This window comes from Narcine bancroftii, chromosome 5 (assembly GCF_036971445.1).
Source record: "Narcine bancroftii isolate sNarBan1 chromosome 5, sNarBan1.hap1, whole genome shotgun sequence".
Lineage (NCBI taxonomy): Eukaryota > Metazoa > Chordata > Chondrichthyes > Torpediniformes > Narcinidae > Narcine > Narcine bancroftii.
The window spans coordinates 71,654,884-71,680,177 of NC_091473.1; the positions used below are offsets into that span (position 1 = coordinate 71,654,884).

General features: G+C 42.3%; 2 protein-coding genes across 5 annotated transcripts in view; one reads left to right on the plus strand and one right to left on the minus strand.

Moving 5' to 3' along the window:
* The window catches only part of uhmk1 (U2AF homology motif (UHM) kinase 1), a 53,316-nt gene extending 40,016 nt beyond the window's left edge, over positions 1 to 13,300 (minus strand). The window contains exons 1-3 of one of the 2 annotated variants that reach the window (XR_011357625.1): positions 12,591 to 13,300; positions 4,775 to 5,067; positions 1,584 to 1,775 (exon numbers count right to left, since the gene is read on the minus strand). Coding sequence is in view for 1 of the 2 variants with exons in the window: in XM_069937813.1 (XP_069793914.1) it covers positions 1,584 to 1,775; positions 4,775 to 5,067; positions 12,591 to 13,020 (915 nt within the window). In the remaining variant the exon portion in view is untranslated. The remainder of the gene's footprint in view (positions 1 to 1,583; positions 1,776 to 4,774; positions 5,068 to 12,590) is intronic. The other variant, XM_069937813.1, reaches the window with a different exon arrangement.
* The window catches only part of nuf2 (UF2 component of NDC80 kinetochore complex), a 66,557-nt gene continuing 53,776 nt past the window's right edge, over positions 12,514 to 25,294 (plus strand). The window contains exons 1-2 of one of the 3 annotated variants that reach the window (XM_069937814.1): positions 22,836 to 22,947; positions 23,200 to 23,587. The gene's annotated coding sequence lies outside the window, so the exon portion shown is untranslated. Of the gene's footprint in view, positions 12,795 to 22,835; positions 22,948 to 23,199; positions 23,588 to 25,294 lie in introns of those variants that run through there. The other 2 variants (XM_069937816.1, XM_069937815.1) reach the window with 2 other exon arrangements.

Here is a 25,294-nt window from a genome sequence, read left to right on the forward strand (position 1 = left end):
GGAGACAAACATTTCAGGTCCATTCACACTTTTTTTTTTGAATATTTTATTTTGAGAATTTTCAATCAACATGCAGTCGAAATGAAAAATAATCAAAAAGAAAAACATCAATATCAATAATATTAACAAAAGTAATATAAATATCAATCTGCATATCAATATTAAAGTGAGAAAAAGTTAAAATCTGATTCATTATAAAGAAAAATTATAATACTTCAAAATTCAAATTCCATGTCCACGTTGAACCAAAGGGAGAAAAAGATAATCGAGAGAAAGAATAACAAAATAAGAGAAACCCTCCCACCCCCCCCCCCAAGAAACAAGAAGAAAGAAAAAATAAGAGAAAGAAAAAGAAGATTGGCTTCACCTAGGATAAACCCCACTCCCATCAAGGGACAAATAACCTGACTTATCTAGGGTTCTCGACACTGAGAACACTGGGTGGAAAAGACAGGAGGGGGCATCATTAAAGATTTGCCCTGAAGTACACGAGGTATGAAAATTCTTGAAAATATATCATAACTGTTATAGGTGATCTTCTCCAGGGGAACACAATTATACATTTATATCTTCCAGTGGGCTAAACCTAGTTGGGAATCAGATTTCCAAGTAACTGCTATGCATTTCCTGGCCACTGCTAAAGCGAGCTTAACAAATTTTAATTGACATTTCGACAGCCTCACTTTAGGACTTGTGTCTTCTAAATTCCCCAATAAAAATAATTCAGGTGCCTGAGAATATCGAATTCCTGTAGATTTTCCCCAGATTACCCAAATCTTCCCAGAAAGTACCTATTTCTTCACCACATCAATAGTCTAATATTTCTGATCTGAATTTATGTAATTTTTGTGGAGTAAGGTATAACTGATGCAAGAAGTTATATTGCACCTGCCGATACTTTATATTAATCGTATTAGTCAGGAAGGCAAAATGGATCAACTTCTATACCCAAATCTGATTCCCACTTTTGTCTCGATTTATCAAGCCCTTGTCAAGGGATTCCAGCCCGAAGTAAGAAATACATTTTTGAAATAATTATTTTTGCTCCCCTTTCAAACCAGAGTGTCTATTTTGCTGTAAGGTTAGTGCTGGAACTAATTTGTCCAATAATTAAGATCTTAACTGAAAATAGCAGAAAAATTGTGTTTTTAAAACTCTATATTTATTCTCAATTTGCTCAAATGTCACAAATTGTCCCTGCTCATAAAGAATACGCAATACACTTGACCTGTGCCTCGGAACAAGTGTCCAGGATTTTATCAATTGTTAATGTTTTAGGTGAAAGAGGACCCCTCCCCCAATTTTACTATTAATTTTATTCCATTTGTAATTATATGCTTTAACGGGGGGGGGGGGGGGGGCGGGCAGCTTCGTTAGGGCCAGATACAGGACCACTCACCCATAGTATTTTAAGCATAAAACATGGCCATTTTCTCAATTTGTCTACTCTAGCTGATTTTAATGTTAGAATTTACTTTTCTGAACACATGTTAAATACCCCAATTTTTAAGATGACATTGCCTTGCAAATTAATGCAACACTGCAAATTTTAAATCTGTAGTTCAATAAATATTGATTCTTACCTTCCATTGTGGAGATCTGATAGTCTCTTTCAGTTTAATTCCTGAGAACATTTCCAACAAAATTACTCCGAGGCTCCAAATATCAACTGCAGTTGTGCATTCTGTATTACTTTCCAACCCCATCTGTGCAAGAATATTATGCAACTCTGCTTCAGGAGCTCTGTAGCCATCCGTTTGAATGTACTTTACATCCTGCATAGAGTATACAACAAAGATTATGACTGAATCCTAAATCTCGCTATCTTTAAGTAGGTTAACTCAGCATCTTTTCAAGTTATTGTATTTATTACTTACAACTTAATTTTGGTTCTGTAACATTCCTGAGAACATTATATTTTTGGAAAGCTTGTGTGTTAAAGATGTGTTAAAGATTAATTAGGTTTCTTCTGTTCTATTATTGATTTGTAATTACTTGAAACATTTGGCTTACAAAAACTTAAGTTGATCATACACATTATTTCATTCATATGATTTTATTTCAAGTTGAGATTTCTGTGAACTTAAATTCCTGAAGTAATGAATGCAGAGATCGATATGGTTTCTGCAATTAACCCAGAATTTTGTCGATTCATTCAATGCACACAAGCTTTCCATGAAAAAAATGTGATATTCGAAATTTTTCAGATTTCCTCCTCCTCATTAAAGCAGTTTCTGATTATTTAGCTCCATGAAACCTGCTAGAAATTACTGCTATTTTGGCAGCCTGCAATTGAAGAGGTCAGGCCAGCACATCATGTGGCAGCAGATGCAGACAGAGATCACTAAAGTGACTCCCAGGACAACAAACTGGTGGGGTAGAAGCTGGGGCAGCATCAGACCAACAGCCCTAAAATGGCATTGGTTAAGCTGCCCAGTTAACTCAGCAGAAACAGGCTGGGGAAGAAGGGCATTCAAATGCATGGATGTTCCCACCCGCTATTGTTATTCATATGGCAAAAAAAATGGCAGGAACTTGGAACAGTATAAAAGCAGCCTTTCCAGTCCTAATAAAACAGTGAGCTTAACCTGCCACTCTGTGTGGGGGCACAGAAGGAAGAGACAACCACCTTCCTGGACAGGCTGCGCGAAAATGTTGGTAACCTGGCTCCGAATCAACCCTCCAGACACGGACAAGCCAAGTCTAATATCTCCAAAGAACTCAAGGACTGTGAGTACATATTTGTACGCAGAGGACCCCACCGTTCACCACTGCAGAAGCCATATGAAGGTCCCTTTCAAGTCATCGGAACAACGGAACCACCTTTGAGCTGAACATCAGTGGTAATTGTCGGACTCTGGCTTTAACTTACTCTTAATTTAGTCTATGTGTAGTCTGAGTCCAGCGCGTTCTTTGAATGAAGTGATAGGAGAAGGTATTCGGTTCAACAGTCAATTTATTACACAGCACAAGAATAAAACTTAACAGAGCTCTGGGTCACTCATTAGTTCATAGGTCACCTGCACAGTGAGCTACTCCCCAAGACTGACCCCTATTGTCCAGTTGGTTCAGTTTATATAGGTCAACCTTATCATACAGAACAAAAGTTGGCTTCCTTTGCTAGATTTCATTATCATACAGAACAAAAGTTGTCTTCCTTTGCTAGATCTTTTTGCATAAGGGTTATCACAAGTCATCTCCTGTTTTGCAGATATCTGGGGTGTCGCACTCCCATCTTAATCCTCCAGGCCAGACTATCCTGTTGTGTTGATCAGAAATTAATTCATCCCCAGATATCTCTAATCACCATTCTGTTCTTGTCCTGCCAATTTCTGCTGTTCTCTTTAACACCTCCTCCTGCCTTAATCTTCCTCCTAGACTTGTTTTCCATTCCCTTTGTTTCTTACAGGCCATTCTTTGTTCTGATCTGGCCTGTGTCTCCTGTGCTACTCACCACCTCATTTAGTTTGAGCATTCCTCCTAAATTGTTTTATGCATTTCCTCTCCCTGTATTTTGGAGCAGACAATTTTGCTCAGCCAACTTTGCTCCCTGCTGTGATTGCCACTTAATCACATTCCTTTTTCCCTGAACCATGCAGTAAATATACACTTATTAATTAATCATTTATTTCATACTGTTTTAACCCCTAGATTCCAACATAATCCAAAGGTTTTCACTGCTGATAGACTCAAGCCTGCCCACACAGACGAGACACCAACACCTCAATGCAGAGGCAGACCACAAAAGAGTTTGGGGACTATACCTACGGACATTATAGACTGTAATGCCGGTTCTGGGGGGGGGGGTTCATGTGGCAGCCCACAATTGTGGAGATCGGGCCAGCGCATCACGCAGCAGCAGACGCGGACAGAGTTCGCTAAAGTGACTCCCAGGACAACGAACTGGCAGGGGTAGAAGATGGGGCAGCATCAGACAGACCTAAAATGGCTTTGGTCAAGCTGCCCAGCTATCTCAGCAGAAACAGTGTGGGGAAGAAGGGCATTCATATGCATGGACTTTCCCGCCCATTATTGTTATTCATATGCCTGACTCAGTCAATCAGCAAAAAACAGGAACTTGAACAGTATAAAAGAAGCCTTTCTGGCCTTAATAAAGGAGTGAGCTTAACTTGCCACACTGTGTGTATATGTGTTTCTTTGTAGCGGGTGGCAACACTATCCACTTATTAGAGAAGTAATGATTGATGAATTCTTCGAAACTTAACCTGTTATAAATGCAATTCAGGTTTTACGCTTCATTACTTCATCATCACCTTAATATCATCTTATGTCATTTTGTATTTCTCAGTGTTTCCAACATCCCTTACTCTAGAAAGGTTGCTTTAATGTCAGATCAGAAAATCTTTTCAAAGACCAAGATGGGCATGCATTTAAGATGAGATGGGAATGATTTAATGGGATCTGGAAGGGCACCTTTTTCAGAAGTGGGTGTATATAGAGAGCTGCCGGAGGAAGTGAGAGTAGCACGTACAATACGTAAAGACTTTAAACAAGTACATGGATAGGAAAATCTTAGCGGGATGTCACCCAAGTACAAACAAATGGGGCAAGCTCAAATGGCCACTCGGTTGCCTTGAATCAAGGTGTATTTCCATATTGAAGAGTCTATGGAAATGAATATAATTGCATGTAATTAGCTTAGTTACCTGTGTTAGCTGTCAAGAGCTGCAAACAAATATTTCACTAGTTATACAAACCATCCAAACATTTATACTCTTCTCTTACACTAATGAACTTTCTATTCACAATTTACCTGATTTCCTTCTTGGAAACTTAGCCCAAAATCAATGAGTTTAAAACATTCATTCTCCGCACTCCAAAGAATATTACATGGTTTAAGATCCGCATGCACGTAACCCTCATGGTGAATAAAAGCCAGTGCACTCAGAACATCCCGTGCACAATGCTGAATCATCCACATTGAATGTCCACGATTAATGGAGTGTAACAGCAACTCTGAGACACTGACATCCAACAGTTCCAGCAAAATGCAGTTACAACGTTGGTTTGTGTAGGATAAGTTTGAAAATCTCCCGTATAAAGTGACTGAAAATAAAGAAGAAATTATAAATTAATCCACATGAAATAGGTTGCATAATTATTTTTCTACATCTATTTCACAAGCTTGCAATTTTGTTAGTAGTGAAATAACTTGGTGAATGACACTGATCAAGAATTCCAAAAATACAAAGTACAAATATTGCAAAGTTATCTTGCAAAGAGTTTTAAAAGTATAACTATAGGTAACAAATCTCCCTACAGTGCTATTAGTTAAAATGAGTATTGCCTACCATATGCTTTATTAAATAATTTTTAAAATATCATACAATACAATTTGGAAGAGCAGGAAGATTTATTCCAGATGTTCTTACCAATATTTTCCCACAATCAACTTCACCAAAATATTATCTGGTTATTATCACTTTTTATTGTACAGCTTGCTGTACACGATATGACCTCACTTTGAAAATACTACATTGGGCATATTGAAATTGATATGAAAGTTATGTCTGGTCTCCACTGCAGGCCACACGGTTGGCAAGGCAGTGAGCACAACATCTTCACAGCACCAGCATTTTGGACTGGGGTTCGAATCTCGCGCGGTCTGTAAGGAGTTTGTACATTCGCCACATGTCTGCGTGGGTTTTCCCAAGGGGCTCCGGTTTCCTCCCACCATTTGAAACGTATCAGGGGTGTGGGTTAATTGGGTGGCACGGACTCAAGGGCCGAAATGGCCTAAATATTTACAGTGCACATTGGCCTAAGTATTAGAAGAAAATATTTTTTTAAACTTGGGCAGAGGCAGTAAACCAATTTGAAAAATCTTGATCAGTTATTAAAATTTGCACTCAAATGTTTTGGCATTTTCAGCATTACATTCTCTTGTTGCCTCAAGACTCCATGAAGAACTTCACTTCCAAAAATCAATAGGCTAGCAGAGAACTAGCAAAAATGCTGCTTCATATCTGAAGATAATTTTTAAACTCAAGTTTTTGAAATGTATTGCAAACCTACTTTTGTACTAAGGAAGAACCAGAGCCTCCTTTCTATCTGACATGTTTCTATGTGTCATTTCACAGGTTTCTTCATAAATGATGTAAACAACTTGCACCAGGGAGTGAAATAAGTAAACAATCTATACTAAAGACATTAGGAAACCATCTGACTTTTTCAAATAGCATTGTAAAAATCTTTCCCCACATAGCACAATGATAATTTTGAAAAGTTCAGGTTACTGAAAATTAAATCTAAGTTTTTCAGCAATATTATTAATTTCAAGAGAAATGTCTTTTGAGGGAGGAGAAAGGCATTTCAGGTAACTTGCATTCTGTATGAATTAATATAAATATACTGGTCAGTTTAAACCAGTCATTCTCAATGAGGTCCCAAGGGCCACAGCACATTTAAGGGGGCCACAGAATGAAATCATTAAATGGTAGCAGAAGAGTACAGAAGAAACCAATGAAACGGCTGCTTCAAATTGAGCAGAGTCCTAAGAGGGCCATAGCCAAAACAGGCTGAGAATGGGTGAAATAATCCAAGACTGTCCAATCACTCCAAACATGGGCAACATTATCTTCTGCATCCATCCTCTCTACAGCCTCCACATCCTTCCTGTAATATGGTGACTAGAACTACACATAACATTCCAAAATTGGTTTCAAAGTTTCTGATTTGTGAACTTTCATACTCGATACACTAACTGATGAAGGTCAGCATGCCATACAAGTCGTCACCTTTACTTATCGTTCATACCATGATCCCATGGTAAAGAGATAGCATTTCCCCAGGACCACAGAGCATATTTACAAAGTTAGAATAATGAAACACTTAAAATATTAAGAAGTATACAGAAACAGTTCACAGTACTTTATCCACAAATATTTTGGGGGAAGAAAAGCTGTTGCCCAATTTATATGCAAAGGCCCGAATGCTGCAGTACCTCCTATCAGATGGCAGAAGGGTGAACAGTTTATATAAAGGGTGTGTGGAGGTCCTTCACAATGTTTATTGCCTTTCACTTGCATTGAATGTTGTAGATGTCCTTCATAGTAGCAAGAGAACCCCCATGATCTTTTCTGCTAACTTCACTATCCCTGCAGGTTCTTGTGGTCCAAGGAGGTACAGCTTCCAAACCAGGTGGTGATGCAGTTGCACAGGATGGTCTTGATATATCCTCTATAGAACGTAATGAGGATGGAGGGTGGGAGATAAACTTTCCTCAGCCTTCCCAGGAAGTAGTGGCACGGCTGGGCTTTCTTGGCTATGAAGTTGGTGTTAAGGGACCAGGTGAGATTCTCCACCAAGTGAACTCCAAGGAACTTGATTCTCTTGATGACCTCAATAGTGGAGCCGTCAATGGTCAGCATGGTCCCCTCAGAACACCTTCTTTACCACCTTGTCAACCTGTTTTCACTTTCAGCTTAGTCCCTCCAGAACATCTTCCTTACCACCTTGTCAACCTGTTTTCACTTTCAGGGAGCTATGGATATCAATGGTTCTAAGGAATCTGCCATTTACTGTATGGTTTCCTCTTCCTCCTGCAATTTACCTTTTTTTGGAATATTCAGTTTAGATGAAATTAGGCATTGGCGATAAATGCTGGTATGATCAATGACATCTAATCCTGTGAAAAAAATAAGTTACATTATGTGAACCCCCCTCTCTCCCACTGCATTCACCAATATCAAAGCAAGGAAAATAGTCTAAAGCCGCAGTTCTCAACTTTCTTCTTTCCACTCACATTCCACCTTAAGTAATCCCTATGCCATCAGTGCTCTGTGATTAGTCAGGGATTGTTTAAGGTGGTTATGTATGTGCGTGGGAAGGGAAGGTTGAGAATCACTGCTCTAGACCCAATTGTTACTGAAATATTTTGCTTGAGAAAATTTGTCATTGGCCCATTTTCTTTGGAGTTATGAAACCGTGGAGTCATGAAATCATGCACATAATGAGTCAATTAGGTATAATTAAAACAGTAGTTTTCAAACTTTCTTTTCACCCACATACCACCTTAAGCAACCCCATACTAATCACAGAGCACTGCTGGCATAGGGATTACTTAAAGTGGTATGGGAGTGGAAGGAAGTCCTTTTTTTAATCCATTATTCTTTTTTGATGAAACCTAATCCTGCTTATATTCTATTTTAATTTGGCTTGTGGTATTTTCTAAAACATGCATTACATTTAAAAATGCATCTACTTAAAATAATTTAAGTTTCTAAGAAACATCCATTCAAATGAAATAGAGGTATTCTGGTGAGATTGATGGATGTACATTTTACTCTACAGGAAGGTCTATTTGGCTACTTGCACAACAACAGATTAAATTTGTTGAAGTCCATTCTTCAGTAAAAATGATAGAAAGCTATCACAGACATCGTACCAGATCTACATTCAGTACTATAAATGAAGCTGGTCAATAACACTTCAAATACTTCTTTTTGTGGCAGCGATATTGCAGCTGCTGCAAGTGCAGACCCACCAAGAATAGGAACTGAAGATCGATTTTCCAGTGTTCTTCTGCAGGGACCAACTATCTGGTTGTTACAGTGATGGTCCTGTTCAGGTTTAAACAGCCTTTTTAAAAAAAACCATGAGAACCAATGGAGAGTTGTGTCAAAGGCGATGGCACCCATGCTTGGCAGCCAAGACCATGAGGGTGGCAGACTCTGGAGAAAGCAGCAGAGCACCACTGTGAGAGCACATGACCTTGCCAAAGAGGAGAAGACTGAAAAAAGACCCTCCAATGTAGGAGACCATAGCAGCCGACCAGCAAGGGGTTCAATGGCTTAAGAACTCACACAAGGCAACAGGCTGGTTCCTGGTTCCCTGGTGGAAACCAGCCTGTGGGAACTGGATATTGGCACCATGATTCGTGAGGGTGCCAATAAAAAGCAGGGGTCCTTAAGGGTATCAGGCACTGACAGCTTCCTGATTGTATCAGGTGTTCAGGACCAAGGAGAGTGACTCGGATGCCTGAAATTGATTCTCCACTGGATAGACACAAGGCTATGTGTTCATGGATGTTATTGAGGTGCAGGAGGCAGTGGCATCGGAGGTGGTGGTGGATCCACAGACACTCAATGTCTCTAAAGGGACTATCTTTGGCTCCTTGATAAGGCACCTCTTTACATGTCTTTATGGGCAAACAAAAAAAACATTTTGGATTATATACTTGACAATAAAGGAGCCTTGAACCTTAATTGATTTGCTAGAATGATCTTGTGATTTATTCACTCTGTGCACTGTCAAAGAATCCTCTTCCATCATATGAAATCATCTAATACAGTATCACTGAGAATATTCCACCTTTTTCCTTGACCATTTTTATTCAATGAATAGTATCATTACTTGAGTTAGTTTGCAAATAATTTCAAACATTTGGAATTTAGTTACTTTTACCATTACAGTTCAACAAATTCAACAAGCTGAGCATTTAATTCTACTTCTGAAGCAGTTCATTAGAGCAGCTATACTACATTTCTGACCATTTATGTCTCTTAAAATTCTGAATATTAAACAGTTGCAGGGATGAACCAATCCACATATTTCAAAGGAAAATACACCAGGTTGCCTGCAGTCAAGAATCTTTCTGGTGATTTGATTAACAAATAACGTGCCTATTGCATTTGGTCCTTTGCTTGCCCAACGTATTTAAATCTTTGATTCAAAAGCTGTTCATTTATACTTTTAAAATTACATTTAACTCAACAATACATGATGTACTGTCAATTCATTATATACCAATGGCACTTGCTAAGATATTGCAAGAGTCACAATCATTATAACCAGTTTATTGTATTCATCTGACAATTTCCCAGGCTACATCTTGCTGCGCTTGGCATAAATTCTGAATATTGTGATGTTGCAGGAAAAACAGCCCATGAAAATGCAATGAAAACCAGTAGTTTCACTTTCATGGTAGATAAAATTAATGTCATGCTCACATAGTTTACACAAGTAAAATTATCTCAATTGTGACTGCACTTATAGTACAAATGAAACATATACATTTGACTCAACTATGTGTGGAAATTACCTACTTGGAAATCAGTTGTGATAGTGAGTCAACTTAAATTTCTACATCTTTTGATCAGGGTTGGGCAAGAAGGGGGTCTATGCTGATTGGAAACTTTCTCATAAAACAATGAGCCACAAAGAATATGCAACATTCATTAAGGACAAGAATGCATGGAGTAGATAGAGAGATGATCCAATCAGAATTCACTTGAAAGTAACAAGTTTTTGAATTTCTTCAAAGCAAAGTTTATTGGGCATATCCTTTAACCAGAATTGGGTGTATGATACAAAGTCTTCAACCACTATTCAAGCTATGCATTCATATTTCATCAAGAAAAAGCTTTTCCCTGGTCTAACTTGTTACAAACTACTGTTGTTATTGCAATGTCACTCAGTGCTGGAAAATATGATACAACTGTAGAATACATACTTACAAATAAGTCATTGGCATTTACTACGTTTTCAAAAATGGTTTGATAATGGGGCAAAGAATCAGCCATATTCTGAGAAATATCATTGCACTGAAATTGATCTGTATGGTTATTGCGCAAAATAATTGAAGGAATGAGTGTTAATCAGACAATTTGATGTGTCAATCAATCTATTTTCATTACATAAACTAAACAATCCTCAGTAGCATGCAACATTGTTGCAATGATCACAAGTTTTTTTTTAATTGAAATTATATACAATGGAACAACTGTGCCCACAATGGTTAGAAACTGATAATCTTGCCAAATGAATTCATGTTTTTACATGCATCAATAAACTGACCAAATAGGTAAAGGATAAAATATCTTGATGTTCAAAGAATAATGAGGTTCTTTCCATTGAACTAGCAAATACTGCATTATTATAATTTGAGGGACCAACTGAATTTAAATTGGTTCCTGGATTTCCACAACAATTACTATTTTATAAATATTTTATTTGCCATAAAGTGTTTTAAATAAACTGGCTAGAAGCCCTTCTATAGAATTTTTGCCATATCTTTACGATTTTAGGACAGAAATGAGTGTCTACCCTCCCCACCCACCTCCCTCAAGATTCACGTGTTCTAGTTTGTTGATGCAAATTCATTCCATGAATTTACTCATCAGATCCATTTTTTTTATTCCAAAAAAAAACACAAGTTCCATCTGTGCATGATGGTTCTGAATATTCTCAATGTTAACTGAAATAAGTCTTGATATTGTTAATTTCTGGTAGATTTCTCATGGAGTTACTGCATTAATAAATCTTTTATATCTGTGGGGTGTAGTTCCTCCCTCAAGCAGACAGGGATCAGAAGTATTGGGAGTAGTAAGATTCTAAGCCACATACTGTCCAAATTCTTATTTACTGCTGAAGTTTTAAACAATTTGATCCAGTATTAGTAAAAAAAATATACATGGTGCAGCAAAATTATATTTGTAGTACACCTGCAGATTCAGAATATCCTTAATACAGAGCAACCACTTCTCAAGTAGACCCATTTTACAATAAGATATACACACAGCAATCTTCAACAAACAGTCATGGACAACTTATTTTGTAAATTAATTGGTTAGGGAACAAATATTCTAAGGATTCCACTGGTTTTTCTGGGTTGCACAACAATATATTTTACATTAACCCCAAAAAGCAGATAGGACATTATTTCAAATTCATCTGTAATACACAGGCTGATACTTTCTCACATTTTTCAATTTTAATGGTCAAATATCTGTCAAAGCACCTTTTTCAATTTAATCCCTGTGCGCTATTATACTTCCAGCGACCCAGGTTCAAATCCGGCACTCTGTAAGCAGATTGAACATTCTGGCCATGTCTGCTTGGGTTTCCTCTGGGTGCTCTTGATTCCTCCCACCCTTCAAAAACATATGGGGATGTAGGTTAATGGGTGTATTTTGGGGCACAGGCTTATGGGCCAGAAAGACCTGAGAATGTGCAACATATCTAGATTTGAAAAAATACAATTATAGAGATGGAGGGGTGGGAAGGCTTGAAGATCTGCCAGCCATTACTAAATGCCAAAGATGAACAGGAGATTATGAAAATTAATCAAATTGGCATCTGGAAAGAAACACACAAGTTAACAATTGGGGAGAATAATTCATAAATCAGGGTTTAGTTTTTTTTGGTGGGTATACGTCTGTTCTATGTTCTTTAACTCCTTAATATGTACATCAGTTTTGATTTAGTTGTATGGTAACGAGAAAAGGACTAAGTTAAGTGGATTGATGCCAAATTCATGCAGATGGGCAGATACCATTTAACACTACTGTTTACATGATATTACAGAACAGGTGAGTAGTAAGGACTTGGGATGGGGCTGTGAAGAACTGCAAAGATAGGAGACAGAGGGGTTGACATGAGGTATCACCTAACAACTGCATTAGTGTATGGTTGTGGCGAGAGCGCGATCTTGGGGGGGGGGGGGGGGGGTGGAAATCACCACTGCTAGCCCCGGCCGCGCGCGTTTGGCAGAGGGAGGTCGCTGCGCGTACGACGGGGGCCCTTAAAATGGCCCGGACTCCGTTCCCACCAACCCCTCAGGTACTTACCGATGTTCCTATGGCCCTGCAAGTCCTCCAGGACCCCGCTCTCGGTTAGAAAGCCGTAATCCGACTTGGTATCGTGAACGAACTGCTTGACCGCGGCCCGGGCCGCTCCCGACGTCACCTCATGGACAGCGGCCGAAGAGCCTTTGCCGAGACAGCGTTGTGCTCGCCACAGGCGCCCGTTGGCCTGGAAGACTCCCGAAGGCGGTAGGTTATTGAACCCCCGCTCCGGCTCAGAATACCAGCCGCGCGCCGAGCCGCCACGGTATCGGGGCCGTGGTCTCGACCCTCCGTACATCGCCATGACGCGAGGGCGGCTCGGATGAAATCGTAATTGGCCTCGGCGCCGCAGCTTGCCCGTAAACAAGGCCGTAGATTTAAAATGGGATTCGGGGCCGAGGCCTCCCGTCCGACGTTTCTCAGCCACGCGCATGCGTACGACCTCACGTCGTGGTCCCTCTCGTTCGAATGGTTTGCAAACAAACACGTGACGTGCCTTGATTTCAGACGTTTGATTGGGTCATCCAGTGCCAATGAAATTAGACCATCCAGGCTGACGTGAAGACGTTGCAGGCCCTTTGAAATTCACCCCGGAGAACCTGTCTTTAAATAGATTCCTTCTACATTTATTTCCTTACCAGTTACCAGTGTTTGCGATTAGGCTTCTTTTCGCACCAGTGGCTTGCCATACATGAATTGCCATACAGCCTACCAGTGTTGACCTCAGGGGTCACGATGTGACAATAAAGGCTTACATGGTTACGTGGCACGAAACGTGGCGTCAAAGTGAAAGCTGAGCAAGAGTGGATTGTTTCCATACTTTGAAAGTGTTATCGGGCCAGTGCTGGAGATAATGACATGAGGAACAATTGCTCAGTGGAAGGATGGAGTTTTGTAAATTTGAAATAGTGCATTTTGATGACAAAAGTGACCTCAGGCTTGGCTGCGCTCCTGCGGACGAGTGGGGTTAGTGTAATGAATAAATAGCCACTGAAGCCTTTTTTTTTCTATCCTTGTGTGCTCACACTTGCAAGCACGGGAACCTGGTCGATTTCTTTTGTCAGAAAAGTGCACTCGTACTATAGTTTTTGATAATAGTTGCAGATTTCGGTAGAGAAAAGAGTACTGATTGAGCACATATTCCAGTACTAACATCCATGGAAATGAAAGGGGATTTGAGAAGAAAACTGGAATTTTTTTCCAATCCCAGTGTGAGGACAGAGCTAATCTGGACAAGAAGTCATATAACATTAGAATAGCTACTTTGTTATCTCATGGGGAAAGAGTGTACAGAGTTTACACTACACTAGACATTACAAGTGAAGTACAAAGGAAAAGTGCAGAAATACGCAAGAAATTGAAGGAACGTTTTGAACCTGCTATGAATGTCATATTTGAACGGTACACATTCAACGCTCGTGATCAGCATGAAAATGAAATCATATGTGACAGTGTTGAGAAAAATGGCTGAGTCGTGTGAGTTTGGAATCCTGAAAAAAGATTTAATGAGACAGGATTGTGCTAGGCACAAAAGATCCAGCTTGTTGAGCGAGGATAAGCTTATGAGGCAGAAAGCAATCGCCATGTGCAGAAGTCATGAAATAACAATTTAAGCAGTCTTGCTCAGTGAGCAAGACAGATAGTTCATGCAGTGAATAATTATGGAAAACAGAAGAAGACCACGAAGTATAGTGGAAGGCAAAGCCGACTCATCACAGAAAGGAGACAAAACACAGAGGTCAGAATGTAAATACTGTTTTGGACATCATCAAAAAGTATGGAAATTTGAGGTTTTAGGGATCCAGTCAGTATAAATATAGGAAAATATCACAGGCTTAGAAAAATGACAATTCCAGTATGTAATTCAAAGTCACAAAAAGCAGACAGAAGCTACATTCCACATACTCAGAGACCCTTCCAGACCAAGCCATTAACACCTTGTCCCTCTCTTCCCAGAAAGAATTAAGGCAGCAAATTAGAATTCATGGAAATGAAGAGGATGCCCTTCACTGTGCTGCTAATTGCAACCCGGCAACAGCTTAAACGGACTTGTATCCGCATAACGAGCTGTCAATGAATGAAGTCCATTAATTAATGCTTCCTGCCCGAAATGCAGCGCCCCATTACTATTACGTGATAGACGCAGCCTCTACTGTCAAAGGAGGCTGCCAGAAACCGGCGTCGACAGATAAGCCAGTACAGTGTGGGTAGTTTTAATCACCATTGTGTGGCCCATAAACTCAACAGATATCAATGTAAATTTAAGGTGAAGGTGAACATTTCCATACAGTCATCAACACGGCACAACATGAATTTTCACGTGTTTGTTGCCTCCGACTGATGCAACCTCTTTTTTCCTACCTTTTGAAATGAACAAATGTATAATGCTAATAAAGTCAGTGAAAATCTGTGTTTAATAATTATGCAAAAGAATGACTTCACTTCTAAATTGTACCCTTTTGCCATGATCCTTTGAATGAGGTTCTTTGATATCAGTGAGGTGACTCTGTCTACCCAAAACAGAATATTGCTTATTGTTGGAATAAAACTGTGTGTTGCATCTTTTTGGTTCTGCTGTGTATTTTTTTTTACCCTAACAGAAGCCCAGACTTTAACAAAAGAGAGAGAGAAGCTTGCCCAGCATGAGGTAAACAGTATGAAAAATGTAAAAAAAGGAACAATCATTTTGCCAGAAAGCGTCTGTCTAAGTACAAGCGGTGAAGTTTGTGGTGCCAGAGAGCAAAACCGACGATGACAGTGATGGATCATTATATACCATGGAGCTTGTGAGCCATGTAAACACACAAGATCAGAAATGGATTGTCCAAGCAGATGTGATAGCAGGGAAATCTCACTATCGACCAATAAAGTGTCAGATAGACACTGAAACCACTTGCAGTGTCAAAAATTTTGAAGGCATGAGTGAGGTGATGCAAAATGGAGATCCAAACTTGCAAACATCCAAGGTCAAGCTGAGGCCATTTGGTGGAGAACTGATACAACCTAGAGGGCAACAGGATTTGTATGTATATTGCAATGGCACACATTGCAAGGTGAGATTCCAGGTGTTGGATTCCAATCACCCTACTTTGCTATCTGTGTACATCTGTACAAGCAAGTGAGCGTCTTGATCTAGTCACATGCAATGTACTACAAGAGGTCAATGTAATAGAGGTGCAGAAAAGTCTGCTCACTAGAGAGGAATTTCTATGAGATTACAAGGATGTATTCACTGGATTTAGGTGTCTCCCTGGTGAATACCATTGGGAGGTTGATGAGAGTGTCAAGTCTAGTAGGCACCTACCTCGAAGAGTGTCAGCAGCTCTCAAGACCAGCCTGAAAGAGAAAATCAAAGAGCTAGAAGATAAGAGAGTGCCTAGAACATAAAGACTTTAATCAGGCACTCAGAAGGTCTCACTACCCAATGGCAACTATAGAAGAAATTCTACCCCAGCTCACCAAAGTGAAGGTATTCACGATCCTTGATGCTAAGGATGGAAACTGGCAGATAAAGTTAGACAAGAGCAGTAGCTATTTGATGACTTTTTGGACACCATTTGGATCCATTTGGCATCTCCACTGCTTCTGAGGAGTATCAAGGGAGACAGCAGGAAGTTATCCAAGACTTGCCAAGTGTTGAGGCTAAAGTTGATGATCTCTTGGTGTATGGATGTGTATATACATGAGATGAAGTCATTGCCGATCATGACAAGAACCTCATCAGTCTAGTAGAGAGAGAATGTCAGGTGAATCTGAAGGTGAACAAGAACAAAATGCAGCTCAGGAAGACTGGAGTGGAGTACATAGGTCATGTACTTATTGCTGAAGGACTTTGTCCAGATCCTAAGAAGGTCCGAGCTGTACTAGAGATTGAACGACCCTCAAATGTCAAGGCCATTCAGCGCTTCATAGGCTTTGTGAAATATTTGCGAAGTTCTTGCCCAACCTGTCGTCAGAGTGTGAACCATTGAGAAAGCTGACAGAGAAGAACATGAAATGGTTTTGAGGCATAGAACAAGAGTGAGCCTACAACCATGTCAAGCATCTGGTCACCACTGTACCAGTGCTGAAGTACATGATGAAGATGCGCTACAGTGTGATGCCAGTGAAACAGGCCTTGGAGTAACTTGTGCAACACTCTCAACGAGTTGCATTTTCATCAAGGGCATTAACAAACACAGAGAAACTATGCCTTTATAGAAAAGGAATGTCTGGCAACCGTTTTTGTTTGTGAACACTTCAACCAGTACTTGTTTGGCAAAGAGAGAATCACTGTGGAAACATACCACAAACTGCTGCAAACCATCTTCATGAAACCTCTGCTAGCAGCACCCAAATGCCCGCAAAGAATATTGCTAAAATTACAACCTGGATGTGAAATACAAACAAGGAAAGGTCACGTTATCGAGGTCAGCTCTACCACTGAATAAAGCAGAAGGAGGCACAGATCATAAGATCTTCGCCATGAGTCAGCGCAGCAAAACAATGAGAGAAATCGAGGAAATAAACCAAGCTTCGATGCTCAAACTGACTGACCAGAGACCAGCAATTGAAAGAAATGACTGAAAGAGATGAAACACTACAAGTACTCAAAGACAAAATTACAGTATTGACAGGTCAACAAAGCATCTATGAGAACTGAAAGTGGGAGAAACTGTCAAGAGTGCAGGTCTTCAAAGCTTATAGTATGTGGCAGCTTGGGGAATGATTGGAAAAAACTTGTCACCTCAATCGTATTTGGTAAAAGTCAACAGGCAACTGTATCGCCGAAATTGAAAGCATATTAGATCAACATATGAAGCAGCCCCAAAGGAACTAGACAGAATAGATAGCCACATTGATGGAGATGTGCATACACAGGCAATTCCAACAACATTAGATGCAACATCAGAAACTCCAGGAACAGTGCCTACAACTGCCGCTACCCAGAGTTGTCACAACTCAACATGTTGTCACCACTCAACATGTGATCAGTAACCATGTCAGCACAAGCAGCAACAGGTTCAATAGCATCAACAACCACAGGATGCAGCCAGGGACCAGCGAGCATCAACACCACCATGACCAGTTACAACATGCACGAGAACCATCAAACCACCAGCGTGATATGAGGACTTTGTCAAATACTGAGAATTGACATTTTTCAACAGAAAAACACTGGAAGATGTGGAACTCATAAAAGAACAATAACAACAACTCAACAGTGAAATTATTACTTTTTTATGGACTCTGGAGATTTAAAGACTGTTTAAAAAAAATAATAATACATGTTTATGTTCATAACTCAATGCATAACTGGAAAAGATGCAAGCCAATTAAACATAGAAACATAGAAGATAGGAGGAGGAGTAGGTCATTCGGCCCTTTGAGCCTGCTCCGCCATTCAACGAGATCATGGCTGATCTTAAAAGTTCAGTACCCCATCCCTGCCTTCTCTCCATAACCCCTAATTCCCTTATGCTGAAGAAATATATCTAATTCCCTCTTAAATATATTCAATAAACATGCCTCTACTGCTCTCTGTGGCAATGAATTCCACAGATTTATCACCCTCTGGGTAAAGAAATTCCTCCTCATCTCAGTTCTAAATGGTTTGCCTATTATTCTCAAACCATGGCGCTGGGTTCTGGACTCCCCCACCATTCGAAACATCTGTCCAGTCCTGCCAGAATTTTATATGTCTCTATGAGATCCCCTCTCAATCTTCTAAACTCCAGCGAGTACAATCCCAATTTGCGCAATCTTTCCTCATAAGTCATTGCTGCCATTCCAGGTATCAGCCTGGTGAATCCCCTTTGCACTCCCTCCATTGCAAGAACATCCTTCCTCAGATAAGGTGACCAAAACTGCACACAATACTCCAGGTGTGGTCTCTGTACAGCTGCAGTAAGGTATCCTTATTCCTATACTCAAACCCTCTTGATATGAGGGTTTGCCTTTTTAACCGCCTGCTGTACCTGCATGCTCGCCTTCAGAGACTGGTGTAAAGTAAGTACCCCTAGGTCTCTCTGCACTTCCCCATCTCCCAATCTATTGCCATTCAAATAGTAATCTGCCTTCTGGTTTGTATTATCAAAGTGGATAACCTCACATTTATTCACATTGTAGTGTATTTGCCATGTATCTGCCCAGTCCCCCAATTTATCCAAATCACACTGGAGCTTCCTGACCCCCTCTTCAGTGCACACAACCCCTCCTAGCTTAGTGTCATCTGCAAATTTGGAGATATTACATCCAATCCCCTCATCTAGATTATTAATGTAAATTGTGAACAGCTGGGGTCCCAGTACAGATCCCTGTGGCACCCCACTGGTCACCGCTTGCCACTCGGAAAATGAGCCGTTTATCCCAACTCTCTGTCTTCTATCTGCCAGCCAGTTCTCAATCCACATCAATACCTTGCCTCCAATCCCATGAGCCTTGATTTTGCATGCCAGTCGTTTATGTGGGACCTTTTCGAAGGCCTTTTGGAAATCCAGGGACACCACATCCACTGGCTCTCCCCCATCTATTTTACCTGTCAAAACCAAAAGCAAATCGCTTTTGGTTTTAAAAAAAATTACGAAGGGGATGTTTCAGATTAGGCTTTTTAGCATCAGTGGCTTGCTCTGCAATGAGATGCAGCATACCAGTGTTGACCTCAGGGGTCATGATATGATAATAAAAACTTGTCATGGTTACACCACACACAAAACAGCCACCATTTCGCCAAATAAGTTGTCTGTGTTTTGCCTCAATGACTTGTGTCCATCCATTGTCATGAAGTGCTTTGAGAGGGTTTTCATGGGGCACATCAAGTTCCTGCTGCCCCCGTCACTGGACCCCCTGCAGTTTGCTTTCAGACCCAAACATTCTACGGATGACGCCATCACCACTGCCTTTCATCTAGCCCTCATTCATGTTCAAATGCTGTTTTTCGACTTCAGTTCAGCATTCAACACAATCATGCCCTAGTACCTGATAAGGAAGTTGAGCCTACTGGGTCTAAACACCTCCCTCTGCAATTGAATTCTTCAGACAGTCAGGATGGGTTACAGCATCTCCAAGACCATCACAATGAGCACGGAGGCCTCCCCAGGGCTGCATGCTTAGTCCACTGCTGTTCACAATGCTGACCCACAACTGTGCAGCTAAACAAAGCTCAAACCACATCATCAAGTTCACTGATGACACAACAGTGGTGGGCCTGATCAGTAAAAATGACGAATCAATGTACAGAGAGATGAGGAGCAGTTACTAACCGACTGGTGCAGAGCCAACAACCTCTATCTGAATGTTAAAAATATAAAAGAGATGGTTGACGATTTCAGGAGGGCCTGGAGGGACCACACTCTGCTGACCACTGACGGTTCTACAATTCATATCTTTGCTTTCTTCATCTTCCTTAAGGCCCACTATCTTTATATTGTTTTGCCTACTATAATTTTCCATTATATCCCTCTTCTGAGCTAACAACTCCTGTGTTTCTTTAACTTTTTTGTCACTTTCTTCCAATTTTCTTTTTAAGTCGTTCACTTCCATTGTTGCGCACCCGTTTGGCTCCGTGAGCCATTTTTGTAGTCCTGCGGTGGTTAGTGGGTCGCAACCCTGCGGGGCTCCACTAACCTCGGGGAGTGGGCTCCTCTTTCCACACGGGTCCCTACTTTTTCGTGCAGGTAAGGCCTTCACCTTTCTCTTCCGTCGTCTTTCTTCTTTTCTTCCCATTGTTTTTGGCTTTTCCTTCTTAGGCGCCATTTTCTCCACACCTTTATTTTTTAGTTGTTGTGATTTGTGTGTCTGGGGCTTTGCTTTTTCTTCACTTTTTTCCTTCTTTTCTGGAGAGGGCTCATCTCACTGCCAACCAGGCCATCTTAGTGCTTGTTCATGAGCCTTGGTGTTAAGGAATTCTGCCAGATGACCTCAAAGGTCAGCTCAGCGAACCACTCTGCAGTAACCATCAGGTTTCAGTGCCTCATGAACTTACAAACATTCTATTTACTTAGTTGTAAAAGTTCCAGTTTACTTTAGTTTTATTCACTTAAAATTATCTGTGGTCATTTTCTTTCTTACATCCTTCTTGACCTAATCTTTATCCAGATCTTTTGACATACATAGTGATCTAAGCTTTCCTAACAAGGGTTTTGGCCTCAAACATTGACTATCTTTTCACTTCCATTGATCCTGCATGACCTGCTGAGTTCCATCAACATTTAGTGTCTTTCCAGTACTTGCATTCTCTCTTATTGGCCTTATCTAAGTTGCAGTCAATAAAGAACACCCTGATGCATCATTGCTGTCCAGGTGTTCAGGGTTTTGTGTAGAGCCAGTGAGATGCCATCTGCTGCAATCCATTGCTGAGGTGGGCAAAATGGAACGGATCCAAGTCACTGCTCAGACAGGAGCTGATGTTCTTCAACACCACCATCTCAAAACACTGTGGATGTGAGGGTCAGATATTGGTTCTTGGCTACCTGCTACATCTAAATTTTGTTATGAAGCCAACATTTCATCAATTAAAATAGGCTTTGGCAGCACATATCTCTGTGAGTGAACCGACCCCATTTGTATCACCATTGCTGGTGGGGCAGCTGCAGAAGTTGGTGGTACTGCCTCGCTTAGGCCATTGCTTGCGCCACAGGCCACGTGATGATGTCACCGCTGTGCGTGGCAGAACTCCCATTGGCCTTAAAAGGGCGCACAAAATTATAATAAACAGTTCTATTGGAAACCCCACCGAGTCTAGTAGTGTTTTCTGTGTGTAGTATCCTCTACATTGGTGACTCCGATGAGCCCAGAAGATATCTGGTCTCCAAACATGGACTCATCAGCAATCAGTACCATCTCAGTGAAGCTCCCTCCCTTCTGGACCCACCGACCCTACATGTGGTTCAGGCAGTTAGAGGCACAGTTTTGACTCCAGCAGATCACCTCAGACTCCACCATGTTCTACCACATGTTGAGTGTCCTCGATGAAGAAACGGCGGCCAGAGTGGATGACCTGACCCACAATCCTCCCAAGGAGGGCAAGTCCATCACCCTCAAAACCCTCCTCAGCACCTTCAGGCTCTCCCATCAGCAGTAAACGGCCAGGCTGATGCAGCTCAATGGCCTGGGGGACAGAGCCCCGTCTGCGTTGATTCATGAAATGCTCATTCTGGCAGAAGGTCACAAACCCTGCCTGATGTTTAAGGAAGCCTTCTTCGAACAAATGCTGGAGGACATCCAGTTCCTGCTAGTGGACGAGGACTTCTCAGATCCTAGGAAGGTCACAGCCCATGCTGACGTGCTGTGGCGAACAAAGAGAGAGAACGAGGCCACTATGAACCAGGTCACCCACCCTGCCCCCAGACAAAAGACTAAAGAGCACCAGTTGACCTGGTTCTATCTCCAACGCTGGGGAACACAAGTTCGCAAATGTTGCCAACCCTGCCCATACCAGGGAAACGACTGGGCCAGGTGCCACTGATGGCTGCGATGGCTGGCCACACGAACAGCCTCCTACACGTGGTGGACAAGACCAAGGGTCGGTGTTTCCTGGTAGACAATGGAGTAGAGTTGAGCGTACTGCCCCCAACCACCCTTGAGACCCGCATGAGAGCACAAAGCCCAATCCTGCTTGGCATTCGAATTACTCCGAAGGAAGACCTCCAAGTCTCGTCCGCAGAGCTTGTCGATGGTGCACCACTGTCGCTGCCAGGGGAGTTTCTCAGAGCAGACTCCGAACCGGGAGGTGACCCTGATGCTCCTCATGGACCTCTGCAGCAATCTTGCCTCGTTAACACCCCCACTAACCAACCACGGCAAGCACCCGGCGAACGTCCCCAAAGAGCTGGACTCAGCGGAATCCGTGTTCGCCCGGCGAGGCCCGCACAAAGACCCCCCCCCCCCCAGCCTTTACTCTGGACAATGGGGGCAGGGAGAAACTTTTCAGTGTTGACTGACTTAAGCCAACACACGTGGACTTGAGCAGACGGCACAACCCAAACGGAGGGGCCAACAGCCAAGACGGTGGGACGCGTAAGCCAGTTGTTGGGGGGGAGGGGGAGTTGTGTGGCGGCGCATATCTTTGCGAGCGAACCGGCTCCTTTTGTACCGCCGCGCTGGCGGGGGAGCTGAAAAAGATGGCACTGTCACGGCTTGCTCACTGCCTCGTGGCTGAGGCCACAGCTCGCGCCCCAGGCCACGTGATGACGTCACAACTGCGTGGGCCGGAACTCCCGTGGGCCTTAAAGGGGCGCGCGTAAAATTCAAATAAACAGTTGGACTAGAAACCCCATTGAGTGTAGTGGTGTTTTCTGTGTGTTAGCAGCCACCACAAGGAATAGTTACATTGCATTATATCATGCGAATCACTGTGACATTTGGTGCTCTCTTAGTGCAGGTATTTTCTCTTCATTTCTTTTAAACTTTTAACATGAAGGGATTAATAATTGAGCTTTTTAAAACATCTCAGAAAATTTTCTCCAAGGTTGCTCAAAATAATTCTTCAGGAGAGTTTCTATCCAGGGCAAGTCTAAACTATAATTAACACGCCTAAGGCTATCTGTCTGGTTGGTGGAACGCTTTTAAATTGCAACTGTTGCTCACTATTTACGGATCATGTTTTAAATGTTAAATTAATCGATATTTACAGGGAACAGGCTTACTGCCCTTGGAATGTGTGATTTGGCGAGTGGGCACCAAAAACAACAGTGTGCGATGAGGGACACGGAAAATTAAACCGAAATCGTTCCGCAAAAGCAGCGCCCGTCAGGAAATAACTGCAACTTTCCAGAACTTGACATTTCCAGCGGCGGCCACCTCGGGTTTTCTTTTTGGCAATGCCTCATTTCATCCCTACTAGCCTCAACTGCTTCTGGGCAGCCTAAGAGCCCCCGCCCGCGGGGTGCAAAGCGGCGGCAGCCAGCCAGCCCAATGCACGCGGCGTCGCGTGGGTGACGCGCCTGATGAGGTCACGGCGCCGGGCGGTTGACGTCGAGAGCGCCAAATTGAAAGCTGAAGGGGGGCGACGGTCGGGAGCGGTAAGTGCGAGCTGTTAAGGGCCCTTGTGTTTCAAGTGCATTTTGCACTCACTCGACCGTGACAACCTGCAACCGGCCTCTCTGTTTTCTGGATGAAGTGACTGTGTATGAGTGTGCGCGCTTGGAGGAATCAGTTGCCAGGCTGCTTGCCGGCCTCAGGGCGAGACGTGGAGGACCAGGGCGGTGGTGTCTGCTGTTAATAACACTGACGTGCAAAGGTGTGCAATGTACCAAAGTGCTGGAGAAACGCAGTCGGTCACGCAGTGTCCTCCAAAGAAACCACCCTTCTACATTGGAGCTCGTCCATTATTTATCCCTATAAACCACATGCATTTTCCCCCAATGAATTGTTTACAATAGGAGAAAACTGTTCACGAATTCACATTCAATGTTCAGTCGTGTTGATACATTCTCATCATTGTACATTTTGCATTCTTCTCTCCATACTCTGTTACCATCACTGTGGCTCCTTGTCGTTTCTCCCCCTCTGTTGGTTGAGGGACTTCCCTTCATTTTCCGCCCCTCAGTCTCTGCAAGTTGCCCGCAGCGCCCTCGCATTGTCTGCACCGAGCCTCAGTATACACTTGTGCGTATTCCTGCAGCCTGGAATGTGCCAGTCGGCAGAATTTCTGGACTGACATCTCAGTATGGTGAAAGACTAACTGGTTTCAGCGGACCAAAGATTGTCTTTCACCGAGTTGATAGACTTCCAGCAGTTCTGGATGTCAGACTCCGAGTGTGTCCCCAGGAACAGTTCATAGATCACAAAGTCCTCTGTCACGCTACTGCTGGGGATGAACTGTGACAAAGCGCCCCCGCTCCCCATCGTTCTCCACACTCTTTGCGAATTTGCATTCAGCAAAGAGGTAAGCAACAGTCTGGACTGCACCGCAGCCGTCATGAGGACGACGTGCATGAAGACTGATGTTCCAGTTGCACAAGAAAGATCCAACTGGGAGGGCTCCCCTCACTGACAGCCAGGCCAAGTCCTGGTGCTTCTTTGTGAGCCCTGGCAATGAGGCATTGCCAGATGACCTGGATGGTCTGCTCAGGGAAAAGTCCCACTGGATCAATCGATCCTCATCTCTCGGTTTCTGCAGGACACTATTGCCTGTTGGCCTTGAGGTCAAAGGTGTTGTTTGGGAAAACTTGATGCAGTGAAGTCCAGCTAAATGGTACATATCACCTAGGACAAGTAGAACCTCAGCACGTAGTGGCTGGGGGCGCCCTCGTACTTTGATTCCATGCGCGTACTCGATATCCTTGTTACTCAGGACACAAGATGGTGCCAGTGACCCATTGCGACTTTCTGTGGGCTGCAGAACCCCTTACTCACTTTACTGTTAAATTTACTCTTAAATACTCACCTTCTGAGCTTCTGTCACTGAAATCGGCACCATGCAGTTTTGTCTTCAATGACGAGCTGCTGAATAGAGTTAACAATCTACAAACTTCTGGGTAATGGCTGAGTCAGGAACAGGCCGGCTGGAAGGCAGAGGCATTAGAGAGCCAGGCTACCACAAACGTCAAGGTTGGAAACGATGAGTGAGGGCCGGGACCTAAACAAGACTGAAGTGCAGGGATCTGAGACCTCCCCTACTTGTCTATATTACTGGCAAATGTCCAGTCACTGCAGAATAAAATTGATGACCTGTGGGCAAAACTGTTTTATCAGACGGGCAAGACAAATCTTAGTTGTTTGCTGCA